Genomic DNA, 22,176 nt, shown 5'->3' on the forward strand with positions numbered 1-22,176 from the left:
TCGTGGCTTTTTGGTCGGCTCCCCCCTGTAGACGTCCCCGATCCCAGCCGCTTGGAAATCATGTTGATGACTCCGGCCGTCGGCTGGTTAGTCGGTGCCTCTTCAGTCGGCTGGGGGCATCGATCGGCAGTCGGTCGGGTCGGCGGACCCTTTCGAAACTTGCCGAGATACCCTCGGCGGATGAGATTTTCGATCTCGTCCTTCAACTGGATGCATCGCTCGGTGTCGTGGCCGTGGCTCCGATGGAACCGGCAGTACTTCCGATGGTCGAGCCCCTTTGCCTTCAGAGGCGGAGGCCGTCGCAGGTATTCCTTCCCCTCGATCTCCATCAAGATCTGCGCACGGGGAGCGGAGAGAGGAGTGTAGGAGTCATACCTGGGACGCACCGACCTTGGAGTCTGTCGGCGGGGTGATTTTTGGATCTGTCGGGGTGGAGAAAGCCGACTACCGGCAGGGGGCCGGCTTGGTTCGGCGGGCTCCCGACCTTTTCTTCGTTTCTCCTTCGGACCCCTGGGCTCGACCAAGCGTCGGTCGGACGCTCCTTCGTCCGCGCGCATATACTTGTATGCGCGCTCCAATAGCTCGGCGTATGTTCGGGGGAGGGTCTTGTCCAGAGAATAGGTAAATCGGGACGACCTCAGGCCCCTCTTCATGGCTGAAACCGCCATGTCTTCGTTGAGGTCCCGGACCTCGAGCGTGGCAGCGTTGAATCGCGCCACGAAGTGTCGGAGCGTCTCGTTTTCCCCCTGCTTGAGGGAGAAAAGTCTATCCGACGTTCGCGGCGGCTTTCGGCTGGTGCTGAAATGGGCCACGAACGAATGCTCGAGCTGCGCGAAGGAATGGATACTGCCCGATCGAAGACCGGAGTACCAAGCCCTGGCAGCTTTGCGAAGTGTGGCGGGGAAACCGATGCAAAAAAGAGCGTCGGTTGCCCCTTGAATTGTCATGAGAGCTTTATAGCTCTCGAGGTGGTCGACTGGGTCGGTGGAGCCGTCGTAGGGCTCCACGTGCGGCATCTTGAACCGACTGGGAATCGGCTCGTCGAGGACCAGTCGGGAGAGAGGTTGGGCGGTCTGGAAGTCGACGTCATTCGAAGACTTCTGGCCGTCCATCTGCATTTGGGCGAGTCGGCGGTCGATCTCCTCGAACTGTCGCTCGTAGTCGTCCGCTCGTCGATGCTGGGAGACCCCAGGTGTGGAGCCTCCGGAAGACTCTGAAGGAGAGGCCGACGGTGTGCGCGGCCGCTTTTCCTTCCTCGCCCGTTCCAACGGGGAAGGAGAGGGCCGCTGGGACCGTCGGTCGTCGCGCCGAGGTCGACCCTCCTCCTCCCCGTGGGAGCGCTGTTGGAAGTGCTCGCCTGGAGGCGGCAGGGGTCGGCGCGACCGTCGGCGGCTACTCCTGGAAGGCATAGGTCGGGCCGCCGGTTGTTGCTGGAGGCTTTTGACTGCGTCGGTCAGCACGGTCATCTGCCGCACGATGGCCGCAATCTGGGCCTCCGTGGTTACTGCGGGGTGCGGAGAGCTAGGCTCCGCCGCCGGTGGGGGCGGGGAGGCTTCTTCCCGGCGGGAAGAACGCCTTGCCGACCCAGTGATTCTCGATCGTTGAGCTCTTGTCTTTGTCATGCTGTCCCCTACCTGGCGCGCCAATCTGTTGCGGCCAATCGCCTCGTCGCCCGATCGCCGGGAAGCGTGCACCTGCAAAAGGAAGTCCGCACTGACCGGAGGCGGCTCCGGTGGGGACCCTCCGACGGTCAAGTCAGAGAGGTGACTGGGCAACAGTGAAATGCAGACAGAGAGCTCTGAGAGGGAGAGAGAGAGAGAGAGAGAGGGGCGAGCCTGCGTATGTGGGGGAGACGGGCGGATCGATCCCTTGCACTGTTGCCTTCCCCGGTATATATAGTGGAGCATGGTATGGCGCCATCATTAATGGCGCGGACAAGTGAGGAACTGTCAACTCACTGTAGACTGTCAGAGCCGCCGTGAAAATGTCACGTCGCCGTGTAGCCGTCTAATCACCAGGGTTGACCCGGTTCTCGGCGAAACAACGCCCCTAGGTGACCGTGCCGCATGTCCGTGTCAGAGCTGACAACGTCTGGCGGCCGTACGGCGGTTGGTGGAGTCGGCCGACCCAGGGTCGGTGGCCAGCAGAGTGGCGTCGGACTCCTCCGTCGGTCGGCGAGCTTCATGTGGGTCGGCTAACGGACCTCGGGGTTTAGTCGGTCGGGAATGGACCGTGGAATGGCCGCAGTTAGCCGCTGATGGCGTCCGTCGGCCTGTCGCCCGACTTATGATCGGCCAGGCAGAGTCGTCCGTCGGGTCGTCGGCCGGGCTGCCAGGTCGGGCCCTCCGATAGTCGGTCGGTCGGGCCGCCAGACGGTCGGTCCCTCCGACAGACGATCGGTCGGTCGGTGGGTATCCCCCAACAAGTATACATTTTTTAAGGAGCCATAACCTGACCTCATTTAGCAACACTGTTAGTTTGAGGTGCATTTCTCGTGGCTGCTTCTGGTGTACGGCACTTTGCAGCAAGTGCATACTGAGAAGGAAGAAAAAACATGGTGAGACTGCCATGTCATGAGCAAATCAATACAGTAACTACAACGTTAGAATGCCGATACCCATCTCCAAATTAAAAACTTCGTACCCATGCCTGCCTTATACCTACATTAAATTGGATTGGGTCAAATAAAGTAGATAATGCAGGACGTGTAGATAAGATGAATTAGGTCGGATCAAGCCGGCTCGATAAGAAATTCGTTATACAAATATCTTAAAATAATTATAATTTTGAAAGAACGGTTTAGATCAAAGTTATATTGTGTCGGATTTGAGACAAAGCATATTATTATCCGTACTTGGTCTGAATGTATTTTGGATATTTTATTTAGAATTTATATCTATCTCAGATTTTTATCGGATTGGATAAAACCTATCTCATTCAGGTCGGATTGGTTTAGATATACGATGGATTGGCTATAATTACCATCTCTATCTCAATGTGATGGTTCCAAAGCTCCCACAAATTCAACAGTGTTCAAAAGTAAATACCAAGAAGTTGCTTAATCACGTAAAAACTGAGGATGTAGGTGAATGGATCGTAATACCATATGATTGGAACCGGATCAGATACTAACATATCCATATCCATATTTTTTTGTTTGATGAATACAAATACAGATACGGATATTATTCGGTTGCAAAAAATCATATCTATATTTATTTTAAATAGACACGGAAACAATTTGGATATTGGAAGTATAGATATAATGACAGGTATAACTTAAATAAATAAATTTTATGAATATATAATAAAAAATATTACTAAATAGATAATAAATCAAGTTCATAATATATTTATATAATTGTATATTTTTTTTAAAACTTAATAAGTACTATATAAAATTATATAGAATTATATATAAATTTGGATATGGATTAGATAGTTATCTATCCATATCCATATCTATTTTTTTTTAACAGATATGAATATGAATATTAATCGGATTCTCAAATTATTATTCATATATAGATTAATTTAAATAAAAAAATAAATTTGAATGGATAATATTTATATTACTTTCACCCCTTCAGTTCTATCAATTTAGTGAATTGAGACCCACAACTTCAGCCATTAAATTTATGACCATCAAAATGGAGGTAGCTTAGAAGGGTGCCATGTGGGTTAATTTAATTAGTTTAGTGAGGTCACAAGAAATTGGTACGGGCGACCTGGATTGGATCCTGCTTTTGCTATCATTTCAATGAATTTCTAGGGGCTGTCCATCTTGTTCTGAAAAAGAGGAAAAAAAAATAACAGAGCACTTAATCTACTCTGGAACGTTAAAAAATATATATTATCTACTATATTGATAAAAACAAAATGACAGCAATGCAAATTTTTTATGATTTAAAGTTCGGGATGAAAATAGATTGGGCATAGATCGAATAGTTAATTATCCATATTTATTTATATTTTTATAGGGATGGATAGATTCTTGAGGGTAGATTTAAATAAACAGATCAGATTGCATAAAATTATAAAATTTAATTTTTTATATATATTTTTTTAAATATTATATAAAATTATATATATTTGTATTAATTTTAGAGCTGATCGTATCATTTATAAATTCTGTCCCATTCGAGCTGGATGAGATATCCAATGGGTAAAGTAGTTTTCCATCCTTGACGCAATTAAGCATCTCAAGCGGGATTCTCTTTGCGGTGTTGGAACGTAAATTCTCTGTCCACTGATGGAAATGGATTTCCACTTTCCATCACAGGAAAGAAATATCAGGATCTACCCCCATCTGAATGCCACAATTACATGCACGTTCACCTGCTGCCTCATATAACTGCTGTCTTTCTGTTTGAGATTAAAAACTCTTTTACTACATAAATATATGCTGCAATGTTGCCGTTCCCCGGAGGCAGCTTTGGGGTTTTTTTTTTTAAAAAAAAATGCAGCTTCTTGTACGAGATCATATAATTTTAGGACCCAAGATAGCCGAGTTCTTATTATAAAAATGGCCGTCCCCAAGGCTTAAAAGGAGACTTCAGAATCGGGGGGCTTCATAATAAGTGCGGAGGGGATGATTTGGTTCTGGTCACCATACGGTATGGAGGTACAGCTGCCACCATCACATGCACGGCAAATGTCTCATTGCTATAGTAGGCAGGAGATTTCACTGCAAATTGGTTATTATAATATTTATTTCGATATACTATCAGCAATTTTTTCAATATATCCTCTTTCCCAGTGAATTTGAGGCATGAATCGGACGGTATCTGATCTTTTGATATATCAGAATAAATTTTTTTATCCATGAGCTAGGCCTGAGCACGATGACCAGGGGACAATCTGCCATATATTGTGATTGCAGAAATCTATTACGATTAAAATGATAAAAATTTTCGCCGGATGAATAGAATCACGCAAGTGATAGAAATTTGCCATATATTTTGATTTTTAATAAGTTTTCATGATTAGAGTATTATAAAGAATTTGCACTTATTGTGACATATTTCTCCATTCAGTCTTGTCATTTGGTATACATGTTTGCACTAAATATCATTGATGGATGTTTGATCAGGATATCACCTCTCAGGACCTTTTCGATATCGCGCGATGCAGTAGGAAGAAAGAAGAAATAAAAAAGAAAACAATCAATTACGTGGATCAGTCAAAAAAAAGCTCGTCTCTATGGGGTATGCAAATTTCACTATGAGAAAAAAAAATATTACTAGAGGAGATCTCACTCTCAACTTTCGTACACCCAATTTTTCTCTTATAAAAGCTTTCTCTTTATGAAAATCCCCCTGAATCCCTGAAGCGACCGCTGTCTGCTGTCCAGGAGCCTCCCTACTCATTCTCTTCTCAATATTTCAGCCCCTCTCTCTCCATGGGTGTTCACTATCTTCCTGGGCTTCGGCCTGACAAAAAACTACGCAGCACAAAGCCACCACATCGGCTCCTGTTCATGGATCAGGCCCTTTATAGGCCTTAAAAACGGCTTAGATTAGGATTAGGAATCCTAATCAAGCCCAAACAAAGTCCAAAAAACCTCCCAAACTGTTGGATCGAGATTGAGATCAACCCACGCCCTCCGATTGCATATCGGTCTATGAAATAGTACCGTGGACCATAAGAAATACGTGGGAAACTCCCATGCGGTCCACGGACCTCCTTGTGCACTGTCCGATCCATCATGGACCGGGCTGCGGGCTCCCAATGGTGCGCTTGGGCCTGGGCCGACCCGCACGAGCTGGTGCTTGGGCTTGGGCCGCATGCTGGGCCATGCCTTGCGCGCCCGGTCCGCATGCAGTCGTGCCTGAGCCGCACCCCGCCGGCTGCCGCATGCGGCCTCACCGTCGCTGCTCCGCCGACGGTCCTCCGTCGCTCCGAGTTTTGTGTCAGCTTCTCTCGCACGTATCTTCTTCGTTCGAACTCCATTTGGGATGATCTTAATCTCGTTGGACTCCATTTTTCATCGTGGATCTCGCTGTGAGCTTAATATGGATCGAATTTCGAGACATCAAATCCTAACAATCTTCATCTCAACTCGATATTCGGCTTCCTCCTGACTCTGAGAGCTTCTAGATCTCTTTGCCTCTATGCCCTGGGGCAATCGCTTGCTGATCATGGATGAACAAACATGGAAGTCGAGCCAGGCCGCTCGATCCCATCTCTATTGTATACTGTGCTTCTCCTGACCTGAGACCTACTTGGGATATCATCCTGCGGCAATAGGAATCTCACCTTGCGATGTCGCTTCTCGTCCTCTTGAGTCTGTTGTCTCGTGCCCGATCCACCTTCACTTGGAGCTCTACCTCGCTCTGAGCTCCACCTCGCTTCTGAAGCTCCACCTCACATTGAGCTCTCCGTCGGGTAATAATATCATCTCCTCCCTTTCTTCCCCTCTAGAATAATCCTATCATCGTGTAGCACCTTCAGAATTTCTCCACCAGCTATCGTCCTATAGCCTTTCGAATCCAGTCTACTCAGTGAGATAAGATTCTACCTAAAATCGGATATGTATCGGACCTCCTCCAATCTTCTCACTGCACCATCATGTGTTCTTCAGCTGACCATCCCGATGCCTCTGATCGCACAGCTCGATCCATTTGGCAGATAAACAGTGCCCTCACTGTTCTCCAGAGAGTCAAACTGCTCTTCTCTGTAATATATATGATAGGTGCATGCAGAATCTAAAATCCACTACTGGAAAGAAGTAGATACCTCATTAGATATCTCCAGGACATCTCCCTCTGAATAGCTACTGACCGTCGCTATAGCAGCCATCGTCCGATCTTTGAGTTGAGAGTAATCTCTAGCTAGATGTCCCAACTCGTCACATCGATAATACCTGATTTTGCTCAAGTTCCTCCTCAACTTGGACCACCCTCGTCGCGATCTCCTGTCGCTCCGTCTACCGCCTCCTGCTCCTCCAGAAACCATCAAAGCTGAGCTACCGCCACCTGAGCTCGAAACTGGATTCTCCCTCCTGAGAATCTCATCCTGTCACGCCCCAAACCCGGGACATAACACGGCCATGCTACCGAGGGATGGACCCACGAGAACACGAAATCAAAATTCATCTTCTTAAATATAATAACAGGTGTAACTCAAATAAATGTAATAATAAAGTTCAATCTAATTATTTAATTAAACCAAAACTGGTTCAGAGCATCTAAAACCAGAGATAAAATAATCCAAGTCTTAAAATTTATAATGACTACAATCCAAAAATATAAACTGAATTCCTAGAGCAAAATTTCTAAACTGGCTTTGCTGATCTCCAAGCCTGGATTCTCTTTCCTTCGATCCTAGCCTTATTTCTCTGTACATGAAAGAGAAAACAAAAAGAATATGAGCTACACTAGCTCAGTAAGTAGACTTCCGCTTCCTTATCGGATCAAGCATAAGTTTTTTATGATAATGCATCATTTAGCAAATAACAATTATTGCAAAAATAAATATTTCATAGAGCATATAATAAAACAAGTTATAAGCTCATCATGCATGCATAAATCATGTATATTTCACAATTATGAATCGTAAATTATTTTCATCATGTATTCATGTCATGTTTCAAAATATTGCTCACAGATATTCGTGCTAAGATCACTATTATACCCGTGACAGGGCCATGTTTCTTAATCGACAGAGTTCTTAATTCATGTGCCAACTTTATACCCGCTGGCAGGGCCATGTTTCGTGTGGATACTAGCTCTGGATGTCGACCTTCCCGAAGGGATTCATTCATAGCCATCTGAGAGCCTTTGAAATCATTATATCTTTTTCTTAAAGCATACATATACATAGATGGAAAAATAATGAAATTCATGTTTCATAATCATGCATTTTCATAAGACATATTCATGAAATCAATGCTCATAATAAAACATGCTTTTTCATATCACATATGCCGATCCTTATTTTATGAAAAATCATGATTTCATCAATAGCAATTCTTTGCATAAAAACATGATCATTTAAAAATAAATAAGGAGCATAGGATCTACTTACCTCGATCGTCCCGGACCTTTTAATCTTCCTTAAAAGAATCAGACAGTCCTATTTAAAATATTAAATCATTAATAAATTTCATATTTTTAATAAAATTACATAATATAAAGAAATGACCGATTTGATAATCAGTCCAATAAATCTCTCCCTTCGGCTCTAACCCGATTTAAGGTCATAGGTCCCTAAAAGTGAAGAAGATAGCCTAATAAGGGATTCATAGGATTTTTTTTTTAGAGAGAGAAAGTAGAGAGAGAAAGTAGAGAGAGAACGAATCCAATTTTAGAGAGAGAAAAACTTTAGAGAGGGATGAGAGAAACTTTCTCTCACATATATATATATATATATATATATTTATATATATATTTTTTTTTCTTTTTCTTTTTCTTTTTTCTTTTTAGAGAGAGACAATAGAGAGAGAAAGAGAGGAAAATCATGAAAAATTTTCTCTTTTCTTATTATTATTATTATTATTATTATTATTATTATTATTTTTCTATTTTATATTTTCTTTGTTTTTTTTTTTTTTCCTTTTTCTTTTCTTTTTCTTTTTCCTTTTTCTTTTCTTCTTCTTCTTCCCAGGCTTTTCATTGGGCCGAAACAGGGGACCTTGAGGTCCCCATGCCTTGATCGACCGATCACGGCCATCTCATGGCCGGTGGTGGCCGGCGGCAACGGCCGACTCTCCCGGGTTCGGAGAGACCAGGGCCGGCGGTCGGCGTGACCGTCGGCGTCGGAAAATCAGAGGAAAGAGGCGGCGAACAGGGGGTTTCCTTCTCCAACTAAATCCGGCGACACCCGTCACCGGCCATCGTGCTCACAAGCACGGGAAAGAAGGGAGAGAAGAGAGGGAGAGGAGGGAGACCTTACCACAACCTCCGGTGACCCCCACCGGCGAGAAATCACGGCGAACACGGGTCGAGGAGTTGTGGCTTCAAACGGAAAAATCGAAGAAAAATCTCCGGCAATCGGCGGCGACTGAAGGGTCTACCCATAGAGGAGAGAGGGGGGTTTCTTATAGGGTTCGTCCTAGGGTCTTTTAATGGCCCTAGGACTCCAATTTTTGATCGGAGAAGAGGAAGACTCCGATCGGGAGTCTTCCTGCTCTGTTTATCTTTTTTTTTTTTTTTCAAACCGGGCTAGTGGGCCGGGCCTTCACATTCTACCCCCCTAAAAAAAAATTTCGTCCTCAAAATTTAACATACCTTCATTTTCAAATAAGTGTGGATATCTCGTCTTCATATCGTCTTCAAGCTCCCACGTAGCCTCTCTCTCTTCATGATTACTCCAATGAATCTTTACGTATGGAATGGTACGCCGTCTTAGAACTTGCTCTTTTCGGTCAATAATTCGCAGAGGAAATTCTTCATAGGTTAGATCTTCATGAACTTGCAATGGCTCATACTTTATCACACTGTTTGGATCAGGTACAAACTTCCTCAGTAGTGAAACATGAAAGACATTGTGTACTTTGGATAAATCTGGTGGTAAGGCTAGTTCGTATGCAACATCTCCTACTCGATTTAAAATCTCAAAAGGTCCAATATATCGCGGACTCAGCTTGCCATGCCTCCCGAACCTCATGACACCCTTAGTAGGTGATACTTTTAGAAAAACATGATTACCGACCTGAAATTCTAATTCTCTTCTTTTTCTATCTGCCCAACTCTTTTGTCTATCCTGAGCTGCCTTGAGTCTTCTCTTGATTAGATAAATTTTGTCTCTGGCATTTTGAACTAACTCGGGATCAATTAATTTCTTTTCACCCACTTCATCCCAATACAGAGGGGATCTACACTTTCTTCCATATAGGGCTTCATAGGGTGCCATCTGGATACTAGAATGAAAACTGTTATTATATGCAAATTCAATCAATGCCACATGATTATCCCAATGTCCTCCGAAGTCAAAAGCACAAGCTCTTAACATATCCTCCAGAGTTTGAATTGTCCTTTCAGATTGGCCATCGGTCTGAGGATGAAATGCAGTACTAAGCCTCAATTCTGTTCCCAAGGCATCTTGAAAACTTTTTCAAAATCTAGATACAAATCGTGGGTCTCGATCAGATACAATACTTATTGGAACACCATGCAGATGTACAATTCCATCAATATACATCTGGGCTAATTTATCAAGCGGAGTGCCAACTCGAAAAGGTAGAAAGTGAGCTGATTTAGTAAGTCGGTCAACAATCACCCACACAGCATCATTTTTTCTTGTTGTCCTTGGAAGTCCAGTAACAAAATCCATCGTGATATGTTCCCATTTCCATTCTGGTATCTCTAATGGTCTTAGCAGACCAGCAGGTCTTTGATGTTCGGCTTTCACTTGCTGGCATACCAAGCATTGAGATACAAACCGAGCTATCTCCCGCTTTATTCCATTCCACCAGAAGAGTTGTTTTAGATCTCTATACATCTTTGTACTACCGGGATGAAAAGAGAAACGAGATTTATGGGCTTCTTCCAAAATTTTTCTTTTTAGTTCAGGATCACCCGGTATACATAATCTGTTCCCAAAATAAAAAGTTCCATCTGTATGTAGTCTAAACTCAGTTCGTAACCCTTTCTCTATGTCCTTCTTAATCTGACATAAATGAATATCACTTTGTTGGGCCGCTTTTATCTGTTCGATTAATGCTGGTTGTACCATTAAATTTGCTAACACATTCTTAACATCAGTACAAGTCACTTCAATTTGCAAATCTTCAAGATCCCTAAGAATTTGTTGCTGAAAGGATAGCAGAGTCATCACATTCGCTGAAGACTTCCTACTAAGTGCATCTGCCACCACATTAGCTTTTCCAGGGTGATATTTAATATTTAGATCATAATCTTTTAATAGTTCAAGCCACCTTCTTTGCCTCATATTCAGCTCTTTTTGAGTAAATAAGTATTTCAAGCTTTTATGATCAGTAAAGATTTCACATGATTCTCCATATAAATAGTGTCGCCAAATCTTTAAAGCAAAAATAATAGCTGCTAACTCTAAATCATGGGTCGGATAATTCTGCTCATAGGTTTTTAGTTGTCGAGAAGCATAAGCTATGACCTTATCATTCTGCATCAACACACAACCTAATCCTTTCTTAGAAGCATCACTATAAATGACAAATCCTCCTTCATTAGATGGTAGGGTAAGAACTGGGGCAGATATCAATCGTTGCTTCAGATCTTGAAAACTCTGCTCACATTCACTGCTCCATTCAAATTTTATTCGTTTCTGAGTTAAGCGAGTCAGAGGAATTGCAATTTGGGAAAATCTCTTGATGAATCTTCTATAATAACCAGCCAAGCCTAAGAAGCTTCTAACTTCCGTCACATTAGTCGGTCGAGGCCAATTTACCACGGCTTCTATCTTCTTTGGATCGACTGAGATTCCTTCCTTGGATATTACATGGCTGAGGAAAACAACACTATCCAACCAGAATTCACACTTGCTAAGCTTGGCGAAGAGCTTCTCTTTTCTCAAGGTCTGAAACACGATCCTCAAATGTCTCTCATGTTCCTCTATATTTTTAGAATACACTAGGATATCATCAATAAAAACAACAACGAATTGATCCAGATACGGCTTGAAAATTCTGTTCATCATATCCATAAAAGCAGCCAGTGCATTGGTTAGTCCAAAAGGCATTACTAAAAATTCATAATGGCCATACCTGGTTCTAAATGCAGTCTTAGGTACATCTTCATCTCTAATTCTTAGTTGATGATAGCCAGATCGTAAGTCGATTTTGGAGAAGACTTGAGCACCCTGAAGTTGATCAAATAAGTCATCTATTCGTGGAAGAGGATATTTGTTCTTTATGGTTACCTTATTCAACTCCCGATAGTCAATGCATAATCGCATGCTTCCATCTTTCTTTTTTACAAATAACACAGGAGCTCCCCAGGGTGATGTACTTGGCCGGACAAACTTTTTATTCAAAAGTTCTTGCAGTTGATCCTTTAATTCTCGTAATTCTACGGGAGCCATCCAGTAAGGAGGTTTCGAAATAGGTCTAGTTCTTGGGGTTATATCAATTTTAAATTCAACTTCACGCTCTGGGGGCAATTCGGGTAGTTCATCTGGAAAAAATATCAGAAAATTTCTTGACCATTGGGATATCATCCAGCTTTATCTTTTCCTTCTCGACGTCTATTACATGGGCCAAAAATGCTTTGCATCCTTTCCTTAAAGCTTTTCTTGCGTTCATAATTGAGATAATACCCAAAGATTGTTTGGATTCCGTATTATGAACTTCGCCTTGAAAGAAGAATTGCGGTTCATCCGGAATTTGAAATATCACTCTTTTTTCAAAATAATCAATATGTGCATGGTATGAAGATAACCAGTTCATCCCAAGAATAACGTCAAAATCATACATATTTAGCTGAATCAAATCTGCTGCTAATTCTTTTTCTTCTATTTGGATTATGCAATTCTTGAAAATAATGTCAGCAACAACAATATTTTTAAAAGTTGTGCTAACATATAATGGTTCATTTAGTTTTCCAGGCACACAATTTAAAGAAGTAGCAAACTTGAGAGATATAAAAGAGTGTGAAGAGCCAGAATTGAATAACACACGAGCATAAATAGAATTGACTGGGATAATACCTGTCACCACTTGATCATTTGCATTGGCCTCCTGCTGGTTTAAAGTAAACACTCGTGCGTTTTCTTTTTGTTTTTGATCGACTGGTTTGTTAGATCTAGTGTCATCTCTTTTCTTATTTGGGCAATCACGAGCCATATATCCTTTTTCACCACATAAGAAGCATGCTCCAATCCTCTTGAGACAAGGTCCATTGTGATTTTTTCCACAGTAAGAGCAGGATGAAGATTCTTTCTTCTTATCAGAGTTATTATTTTTGAAATTTTTCTGCTGACCTTTTAGATTTCCTGCTGATCTCGGTCTCTTCTTATCTCCTCTTTCTAGTTCTGCTCTTTTCAACTCAGATTCCACTTTCAAAGCTCGCTCCAGTACGTCCTTGTAGTTATTGAAAATATGAGAAGACAGACGGGATCGAATTCCATATCTTAGACCTTGTTCAAATCTGTTAGCTTTACTCCTTTCGAATTCCATAAGTTGAGGGCAGAAGCGGCCTAGCTCATTAAACTTGTTAGCATATTCTAGCACCGTCATATCATCCTTTTGCTTTAAGGCTAGAAACTCATTTTCTTTTACCAACCTCATTGTCCCCGGAAAGTACTGGTCATAAAATATCTCTTTGAATTCTTCCCAAGTGAGCTGATCATCATTGTTCCCATAGGCAGCTTTTATTGCAGTCCACCAAAACTCAGTATTTCCTTTTAACATAGGGATGGCTAATCGGACCTTCACATTCTCAGGGTATTGCAGGGCATCAAACATCTTTTCCATCTCTCGAATCCATGTCTCTGCAGCCATAGGATCAGATCCACCCTCAAATAGAGGTGGGTTGAGCCTTCTGAATCTCTCATAGTATGACTCCATAGATAATGTCGGTCGAGGAGCAGTCTGTGCCTGCTGCTGAATAAGCTGAGCCACCACTTGACATATACCAGCAATGTCCGCCTGTGTGGTCGGTGCGTCAGGAGCCCGCTCAGCTGGTTGATTGTCAGCTCCTCGTGACATTAGTCTTGCTCCTCTTGCTCCTCTTGTCCTAGCGGCCATATTTGCCAAAGTCTCGCCCTCCCTATCGCTCATCGCTTCCTATTCAAATGTCAATCATTATTACGTTATTTTATAACAGAGTTACAGTACAGTTAATAATTTAAGTCAAAGTCCAACTATGCATAATCTAGCTACTCACTGTTAGGTTTTAAGTTCTATCCTTGATTAAACCTATTGCTCTGATACCATAAAATGTCACGCCCCAAACCCGGGACATAACACGGCCATGCTACCGAGGGATGGACCCACGAGAACACGAAGCCAAAATTCATCTTCTTAAATATAATAACAGGTGTAACTCAAATAAATGTAATAATAAAGTTCAATCCAATTATTTAATTAAACCAAAACTGGTTCAGAGCATCTAAAACCAGAGATAAAATAATCCAAGTCTTAAAATTTATAATGACTACAATCCAAAAACATAAACTGAATTCCTAGAGCAAAATTTCTAAACTGGCTTTGCTGATCTCCAAGCCTGGATTCTCTTTCCTTCGATCCTAGCCTTATTTCTCTGTACATGAAAGAGAAAACAAAAAGAATATGAGCTACACTAGCTCAGTAAGTAGACTTCCACTTCCTTATCGGATCAAGCATAAGTTTTCTATGATAATGCATCATTTAGCAAATAACAATTATTGCAAAAATAAATATTTCATAGAGCATATAATAAAACAAGTTATAAGCTCATCATGCATGCATAAATCATGTATATTTCACAATTATGAATCGTAAATCATTTTCATCATGTATTCATGTCATGTTTCAAAATATTGCTCACAGATATTCGTGCTAAGATCACTATTATACCCGTGACAGGGCCATGTTTCTTAATCGACAGAGTTCTTAATTCATGTGCCAACTTTATACCCGCTGGCAGGGCCATGTTTCGTGTGGATGCTAGCTCCGGATGTCGACCTTCCCGAAGGGATTCATTCATAGCCATCTGAGAGCCTTTGAAATCATTATATCTTTTTCTTAAAGCATACATATACATAGATGGAAAAACAATGAAATTCATGTTTCATAATCATGCATTTTCATAAGACATATTCATGAAATCAATGCTCATAATAAAACATGTTTTTTCATATCACATATGCCGATCCTTATTTTATGAAAAATCATGATTTCATCAATAGCAATTCTTTGCATAAAAACATGATCATTTAAAAATAAATAAGGAGCATAGGATCTACTTACCTCGATCGTCCCGGACCTTTTAATCTTCCTTAAAAGAATCAGACAGTCCTATTTAAAATATTAAATCATTAATAAATTTTATATTTTTAATAAAATTACATAATATAAAGAAATGATCGATTTGATAATCAGTCCAATAAATCTCTCCCTTCGGCTCTAACCCGATTTAAGGTCATAGGTCCCTAAAAGCGAAGAAGATAGCCTAATAAGGGATTCATAGGAATTTTTTTTAGAGAGAGAAAGTAGAGAGAGAAAGTAGAGAGAGAATGAATCCAATTTTAGAGAGAGAAAGACTTTAGAGAGGGATGAGAGAAACTTTCTCTCACATATATATATATATTTTCTTTTTCTTTTTCTTTTTTCTTTTTAGAGAGAGACAATAGAGAGAGAGAAAGAGAGGAAAGAGAGAAAAATTTTCTCTTTTCTTATTATTATTATTATTATTATTATTTTTATTTTATATTTTCTTTGTTTTTTTTTTTTCTTTTTCCTTTTTCTTTTCTTTTTCTTTTTCCTTTTTCTTTTCTTTTTCTTTTCTTCTTTTTCTTCCCAGGCTTTTCATTGGGCCGAAACAGGGGACCTTGAGGTCCCCGTGCCTTGATCGGCCGATCACGGCCATCTCATGGCCGGTGGTGGCCGGCGGCAACGGCCGACTCTCCCGGGTTCGGAGAGACCAGGGCCGGCGGTCGGCGTGACCGTCGGCGCCGAAAAATCAGAGGAAAGAGGCAGCGAACAGGGGGTTTCCTTCTCCAACTAAATCTGGCGACACCTGTCGCCGGCCATCGTGCTCACAGGCACGGGAAAGAAGGGAGAGAAGAGAGGGAGAGGAGGGAGACCTTACCACAACCTCCGGTGACCCCCACCGGCGAGAAATCGCGGCGAACACGGATCGAGGAGTCGTGGCTTCAAACGAAAAAATCGGAGAAAAATCTCCGGCAATCGATGGCGACTGAAGGGTCTACCTATAGAGGAGAGAGGGGGGTTTCTTATAGGGTTCGTCTTAGGGTCTTTTAATGGCCCTAGGACTCTGATTTTTGATCGGAGAAGAGGAAGACTCCGATCGGGAGTCTTCCTGCTCTGTTTATCTTTTTTTTTTTTTTTTTCAAACTGGGCTAGTGGGCTGGGCCTTCACACATCCATCTTGATGGTGCTCTTCGCTACTAGAAGAGCAGTCACCAAGGACTCATACGAAGGTAGAAGTGACGCTAGCAAAACCAGCACCCTGATCTTCTCCTCAACATTCTCGCCGACGCTGAGGAGATCGATGAGGATCTTTTGAAAGTGGCTTAGATGCTCCTGCACTCTCTGTCCCTTAGTCATCCGCAGCTGGTAGAACTGCCTTAAGAGGAAGAGAGTATTGGTGAGAGATTTCGCCATATACAACTCTTCGAGTTTCGACCACAGCATCGTCAGGAAAATCTCGCTAAGCACATAGATCACCACCTCATCTGCTAGATACATACGGATGATACTTACCGTCTGCATCTGTAGTCATTTCCAATCCCGCACCTTCATGGTGGTCGGCTTCTTCTCGCATAAGAGAGCATTGATCAACCCTTGCTGGATGAGCACATCCTTCACCCTTACTTGCTACAAGGACAAATTGCTCTTTCCATCAAACTTGTTGATCTCCAACTTGATTGATCCTATCTTCTCCATCTTCAGTCTTGCTCACCACTGTTGCAATCTAAGTCCTTATACCGCTTCATTCTAATACCACTTGTTAGTGGATGTCTGATTAGGACACCATCTCTCAGGACCTTTTTGATACTGTGAGATGCAGCAGGAAGAAAGAAGAAATAAAACAGAAAATAATTAATTACGTAGATCAGCCAATAAAGGACTCGCCTCCACGGCGCATGCAAACTTCATTATGAGAAAAAAAAATATTACAAGAGGAGATCTTACCCTCAACCCTCATACACCCAATTTCTCCCTCACAAAAGCTCTCTCTTTAGAAAGACCCCCTTGAACCCCTGAAGCGACCGCTGTCCGCTGTCCAAAAGCCTCTCTGCTCCTTCTCTTCTCAGTGTTTCAACCCCTCTCTCTCCATGGGTGTTCACTGTCTTCCTGTGCTTCAGCCCGACGAAAACCACGCCGCACAAAATCACCGCACTGGCTCCTGTTCACGGATCAGGCCTTTTATAGGCCTTAAAAATGGGTTAGATTAGGATTAGGAATCCTAATCAGGCCCAAACAAAGCCAAGAAAACCTCCCAAACTGTTGGATCGAGATCGAGATCAACCCACACCCTTCGATCATACACCGATCCATGAAATAGTGCTGTGGACTGCGAAAAACGCGTGAGAAATGCCCACGTAATCTATGAACCTCTCTGTGCACCGTTCGATCCATCGTGGATCGGGCTGCGTCTCCCAGCGGCGCGCTTGGGCCTAGGCCAGCTCGCGCGCGCTGGCGCCTGGCCACCGACGGTCCTCCACCGCTCCGAGTTCCATGCCAGTTTCTCTCGTACGTATCTTCTCCGTTCGAACTCCGTTTGGGGTGATCTTGGTCTCGTTGGACTCTATTTTTCATCGCGGATCTCGCTGTGGGCCCAATATGGACCAAATCTCGAGACGTCAAATCCTAACAAATACATGTTAGAGATACTAAGAGCATGCTTTTAAATATTAAATTTGTTTAAATAGTTGACTAAAACAACTACCCAACATAGTTATTTTTTTTTATTAATCATTTTCATATGATTACCATTGTGGATAGATTTATCATAATATTGCAAAACATCTCATAATGGAGGAAGTTTGAAATTAGTTTTTCTAGCTTTTGGCCTTTTTGACTTCTAATTCTCACAGAAGAACTTGTCAAATGAAATTATCAAACTTTTTTTTAAAAAAAAAAAAAGCTCAAAAAGATGCAAATGGATTTTCTTGGAACGGTACCAAATATATGAACTAGAAAGTGGAAAGAAAGAAGTCCTTGCTTCATATGTTAATCTCAACCTCAAGATCTCTTTAGGCGCTCCTTTCAAACAAGATCTCCCTTTGAGACAGTCACAAAGAAAACCTCCGAATCAATTGAAAAGGAGAGCATAGTTAATTTTCTGGTGATCGAACCTTGTGATTTGACTCGTTCACATGGCGAATTATGATACGGTGGTGAACCAAAACATTGCGATAAAACCATTAATTAAGGATTAGCCATATAAGTTATGCCTGAATATATAATTGTTTACGGGAGTACGGATTGTAACCTGCTCTCCGTTATATCAGACGATGCACGTTATGCTGATTTGCAGGGATCCAATGGCTCATGCAAAATGTGCCAAATAGGAGCCATATCACACAATACCTGTGAAATAAAATATATCCCATCTAAGTTTATCTTTAAATAGTTTATGCATTAACTAATTTATTAATTGCTTTTCTGGAGCCATCATCAAATGGTTGCTCAGATGGGATGGGATTTCGCTCCAAATAGAGTCCACAATCGAGAGATCGCATAGGGTAGAAGGTGGCGAATAGCCATTGGTGATGTAGAGGGAATTCTGCCAAGCCTGGATACAAAATGCTAGCTCAACACCGATCTCACATCGCTAGAGTAGAATGTGTGGCATTTTATTAAGAAATAGTGTCACTGTGAAACACCTTCAATGATTTGTGGTGAACTCATTTCCCCTATGTATAAATGTAACTCTTATAATGTCCAAATTAACCCTGGTTTCAATTGGCACATAACACTCTGTGCTTGAGTTCTTGTTGAAACATATTCAACTACAACACATATGTCCCAAAAGAAGAGGAGAAAAAATCAAAAAGGAAAAATCAACAATTCAATATTCAATTTTATTATCATAAATCTTCCAGCAATCACAGAACTCCATACAATGGCTCTTACACTGATCACCTCACGCACTATATATATATATATATATATATATATATATATATATATATATATATAGAGAGAGAGAGAGAGAGAGAGAGAGAGAGAGAGAGAGAGACACCGGCCGATCCGTGACCCCCGATGGCACTGGGCCGTGCACGGCCCGATTACACCGGTCCCCGACCGTGCACGGCCCTAGGTCCGAGACTTGGTGGGTCGTATCAGGTATGGCCCATGGCCTGTCAGGTCCGCGGGATTAATGGACGGCATTCGAGCCTGATGGCCCGATTTATTTTTTATTTATTTAAAAAAAATTAGTTTAAATGGGCCGTGTCTAGTATGGTCTGTTTGAGCCTGTTACGGGCCGTGCTTGATATGGCCCGTTTAAGGCCATTACGGGCTAAGCCCGATCCATAATGGCAAATTTTTTTATTTTTATTTTTTTTGGTTTATAACGGTTATATTCGGAGAAATGATCATTTTGACCCATCCAACAGCCAAAAAATGGCTAGATTGAGTGGTATTTTGGGAAAATAAAAGTTTTGAGATTTCTATAAATAGGTCCTCTTTCATTCTCACCATACCAATTCATTAAATCAATCCTCTCTCTCTTTAATCTCTTTACTCTTATTTATTCTCTCTTCTAGCAATTCTGCTCTTTTCTATTCAATAATTAGCAAGTAGCAATTATAGTTTAGCAATTTAAGAGTTATACAAAATGAGGAAGCATTCCCCTTTTGGGGATCGGAGTTCAAGAGATGGCTCTTTCAGCTCTACTTTATCGGCTGTACTCTTTTCACCTCTCTTTTTCCAACCCGGCTCTCTTCTTCTGGCTCTCCGACTCTCCACTCTACTTCTTCTTCCTCTTCGGCTCTACTTAATTTTTTTTTTGCTCGGTACAGGTTAGTTTTTATTTTTTTGCATTTACTCAGTTTAAATAGTAAATTATGATAATGAGAGTATTGCCACCATACAGTCTGACTTTTCTCCTATTTCTGAGGAAGAAACTCTTTCTACTCCCTCTGAAGCTCCTTTTGTTGAAGCTGAATCATCTTTTTGTAAGAGGACCAACACTGTATAGAATGATTTTGATAGAGTTTTAGTTGGTGGAGTCTATAAGGTAAAATATAAAAAATATGTCAAATTATATAGTTGTGTCAATTCTGGAGGAACTGGTCATTTGAAGAGACATCAAGAGTCTCATAGTATAAGTGATTCTAGTCTTCAAAGCATCCTTAATACACAAGGGGTGCCCTTGTAGGAACTTTTACTTGCAATCATGAAAAAAAAAAAACTTGTAAAATGGATAGTTAGGAATGAATTACCTTTTAGCCTATATGAATCTTTTAATTTTGAAGAGTATGTTTAATTAGCTTTACAACCTGCTTAATTATAGAAGAACCAGTAGACGTACATTTAGAAGAGTAGCTATGACTAATTATTTAGCAATGAAGGATAATTTGATTGGAACTCTTTCTGCCTTAAATGTAAAAATATCATCAACTTTTGATATATAAACTGCATCTATAGGTAGTATGTCTTTTATTTCTATCACTGCTTATTGTATAAACAATGATTGATAATTAAATAAGCATATTCTTACTTTTTATTTTTTTGATTATCCCCATTCTGGCCGACAAATATCCAGTGCTATTTATCAAACTGCAGCTGCATATGGTATTAGTAATAAAATTATGTTTGTTATATTTGATAATGCATCTAATAATAATATAGTTGTTCAATTATTGAAGGATTTTTTTCATCCCATTCTTAATAAAAAAATATTTTATATTAGATGTGCATGCCATATTTTGAATCTTTCTGTTCAAACTGGAATTAATATTGTTCAAGATATAATTGCAAGAATTAGGAGTGCAGTATATTTTATTCAATCTTCAAGAGCATGATTACAAGAATTTAAACAATTGTGTTTAAACCATGATAAACATTTTAAAAAATTTAAACTTGATATAGTTATCTATTGAAATTCTACATATACAATAATTCATGATGCATATCCATACAAAAATGTGTTAAATATATATATAAATGATTGTGGATTAGGATTTATTTTGACTGAAACAAATTGAAAAAAAAAGAAAAATTTTAGAAGATTTTTTAGTTAGTTTTTATAATGCTACAATATTTATTTTTCAACATTTTGAACATTTTTACAACAAGCATATATAATTTGTGGTTAATTAATTTGTACAATATAGATATGATGATGTTTTAATACCTATTATTCATGAAATGAAAACTAAATAGAATCAGTATTGGGACGTGGTATGTTTCATGCATAACTTAGCTACTGTATTTGATCCACGGATTAAATTAAGTGGCGTACATATTTTACTTGATGAAATTGATAAATATATGAATCATGATCCTGAAGCATTTAAAGCTGAGGTAATTTAGCTACTTTATAATATTTTTGCATTACATGATGAAAAAATTCATAGATCTAGACGGTCCACATTATTTTTATAATCTACTTCTAGTACCACTTGTTCATCATCTATTTTTCATTTCTTGCACATAGAAGATAGTCGCATGCATCTTCTTCATCTACGTATTCTTTATCTTTAAGCAATGAATTAGAATTTTATTTACGAAATGAAATCTCTTCTACATTAGATGAAAATCAAATAGAAAATTTTGATGTATTAGCCCGGTGAAAGATTGTAAAAAATCAATACCCTATTATGTTTACAATTGCACATGATATTTTAGCTGTGCTGATATCTATAGTAGCATCGGAATCAACTTTTACTGCAAATTGATGCGTTCTGGATGAAAAAAAGAGCAAAATGATGGGCGAGAAGTTGAGATACTACTTTACTTCAAAGATTGGTGAGATGCGGAGGCGAAACTTCATGACAGAGGAGGACATGATACTGGATCTGATCATGAGGATGACACAAACGTCATGGATAATTAGTAAGATTTATTTTTAATTTTTAATTTTTTAAAATTATATATTTTTATTTTTTATTTATTGAGATGAGTCACCTCTATTTTCTTCTTTCTCCCCCTCATTGTATTCTAAAGGTTATACCTAGCCCTCTCCCTCTTTTGTACAATTTTGATTTATATTAATAAACTGATAGGGGTCCATGCCAAATCCTCCACCATTACAAGGTGATTTTTATTTTTACAAAAAAAAATTCAACATCTCCTTTTTTTTTATTTATCCCTCAAGTCTCCAACCTATTTTATTTTAAATATTTTTTAAAATAAAAACTTTAAAAACACCCTGTGCCCAATGGGCTGCCTAAATGGACCGTCTCTTTGCCTGGCATGTGGGTCGTGCCAAGGCACGACCCATATGGGCTGGCATATGGGCCGTGCCGGGCCTGGGCACGTGCCGTGCCGTGCCTGATATAGCGGGCCGTGTCGGGCCTGGGCACGTGCCATGCGGGGCCTGGGCTACGGGCCACCAAACCCCCAGCCCAACCCGACCC

At 40.8% G+C, this 22,176-nt stretch overlaps 1 protein-coding gene across 1 annotated transcript in view; it reads right to left on the minus strand.

Annotated features, from left to right (window-relative positions):
* LOC140855200 (uncharacterized) overlaps window positions 1-13,769 on the minus strand; it is a 17,908-nt gene extending 4,139 nt beyond the window's left edge. Inside the window, exons 1-2 of the mRNA XM_073251079.1 lie at window positions 12,901-13,769; window positions 4,616-4,687 (exon numbers count right to left, since the gene is read on the minus strand). Coding sequence (XP_073107180.1) covers window positions 4,616-4,687; window positions 12,901-13,699 — 871 coding nt within the window. The 5' untranslated portion in view covers window positions 13,700-13,769. The remainder of the gene's footprint in view (window positions 1-4,615; window positions 4,688-12,900) is intronic.
* Window positions 13,770-22,176: the final 8,407 nt, after the last annotated feature.

This window comes from Elaeis guineensis, chromosome 2 (assembly GCF_000442705.2).
Source record: "Elaeis guineensis isolate ETL-2024a chromosome 2, EG11, whole genome shotgun sequence".
NCBI lineage: Eukaryota > Viridiplantae > Streptophyta > Magnoliopsida > Arecales > Arecaceae > Elaeis > Elaeis guineensis.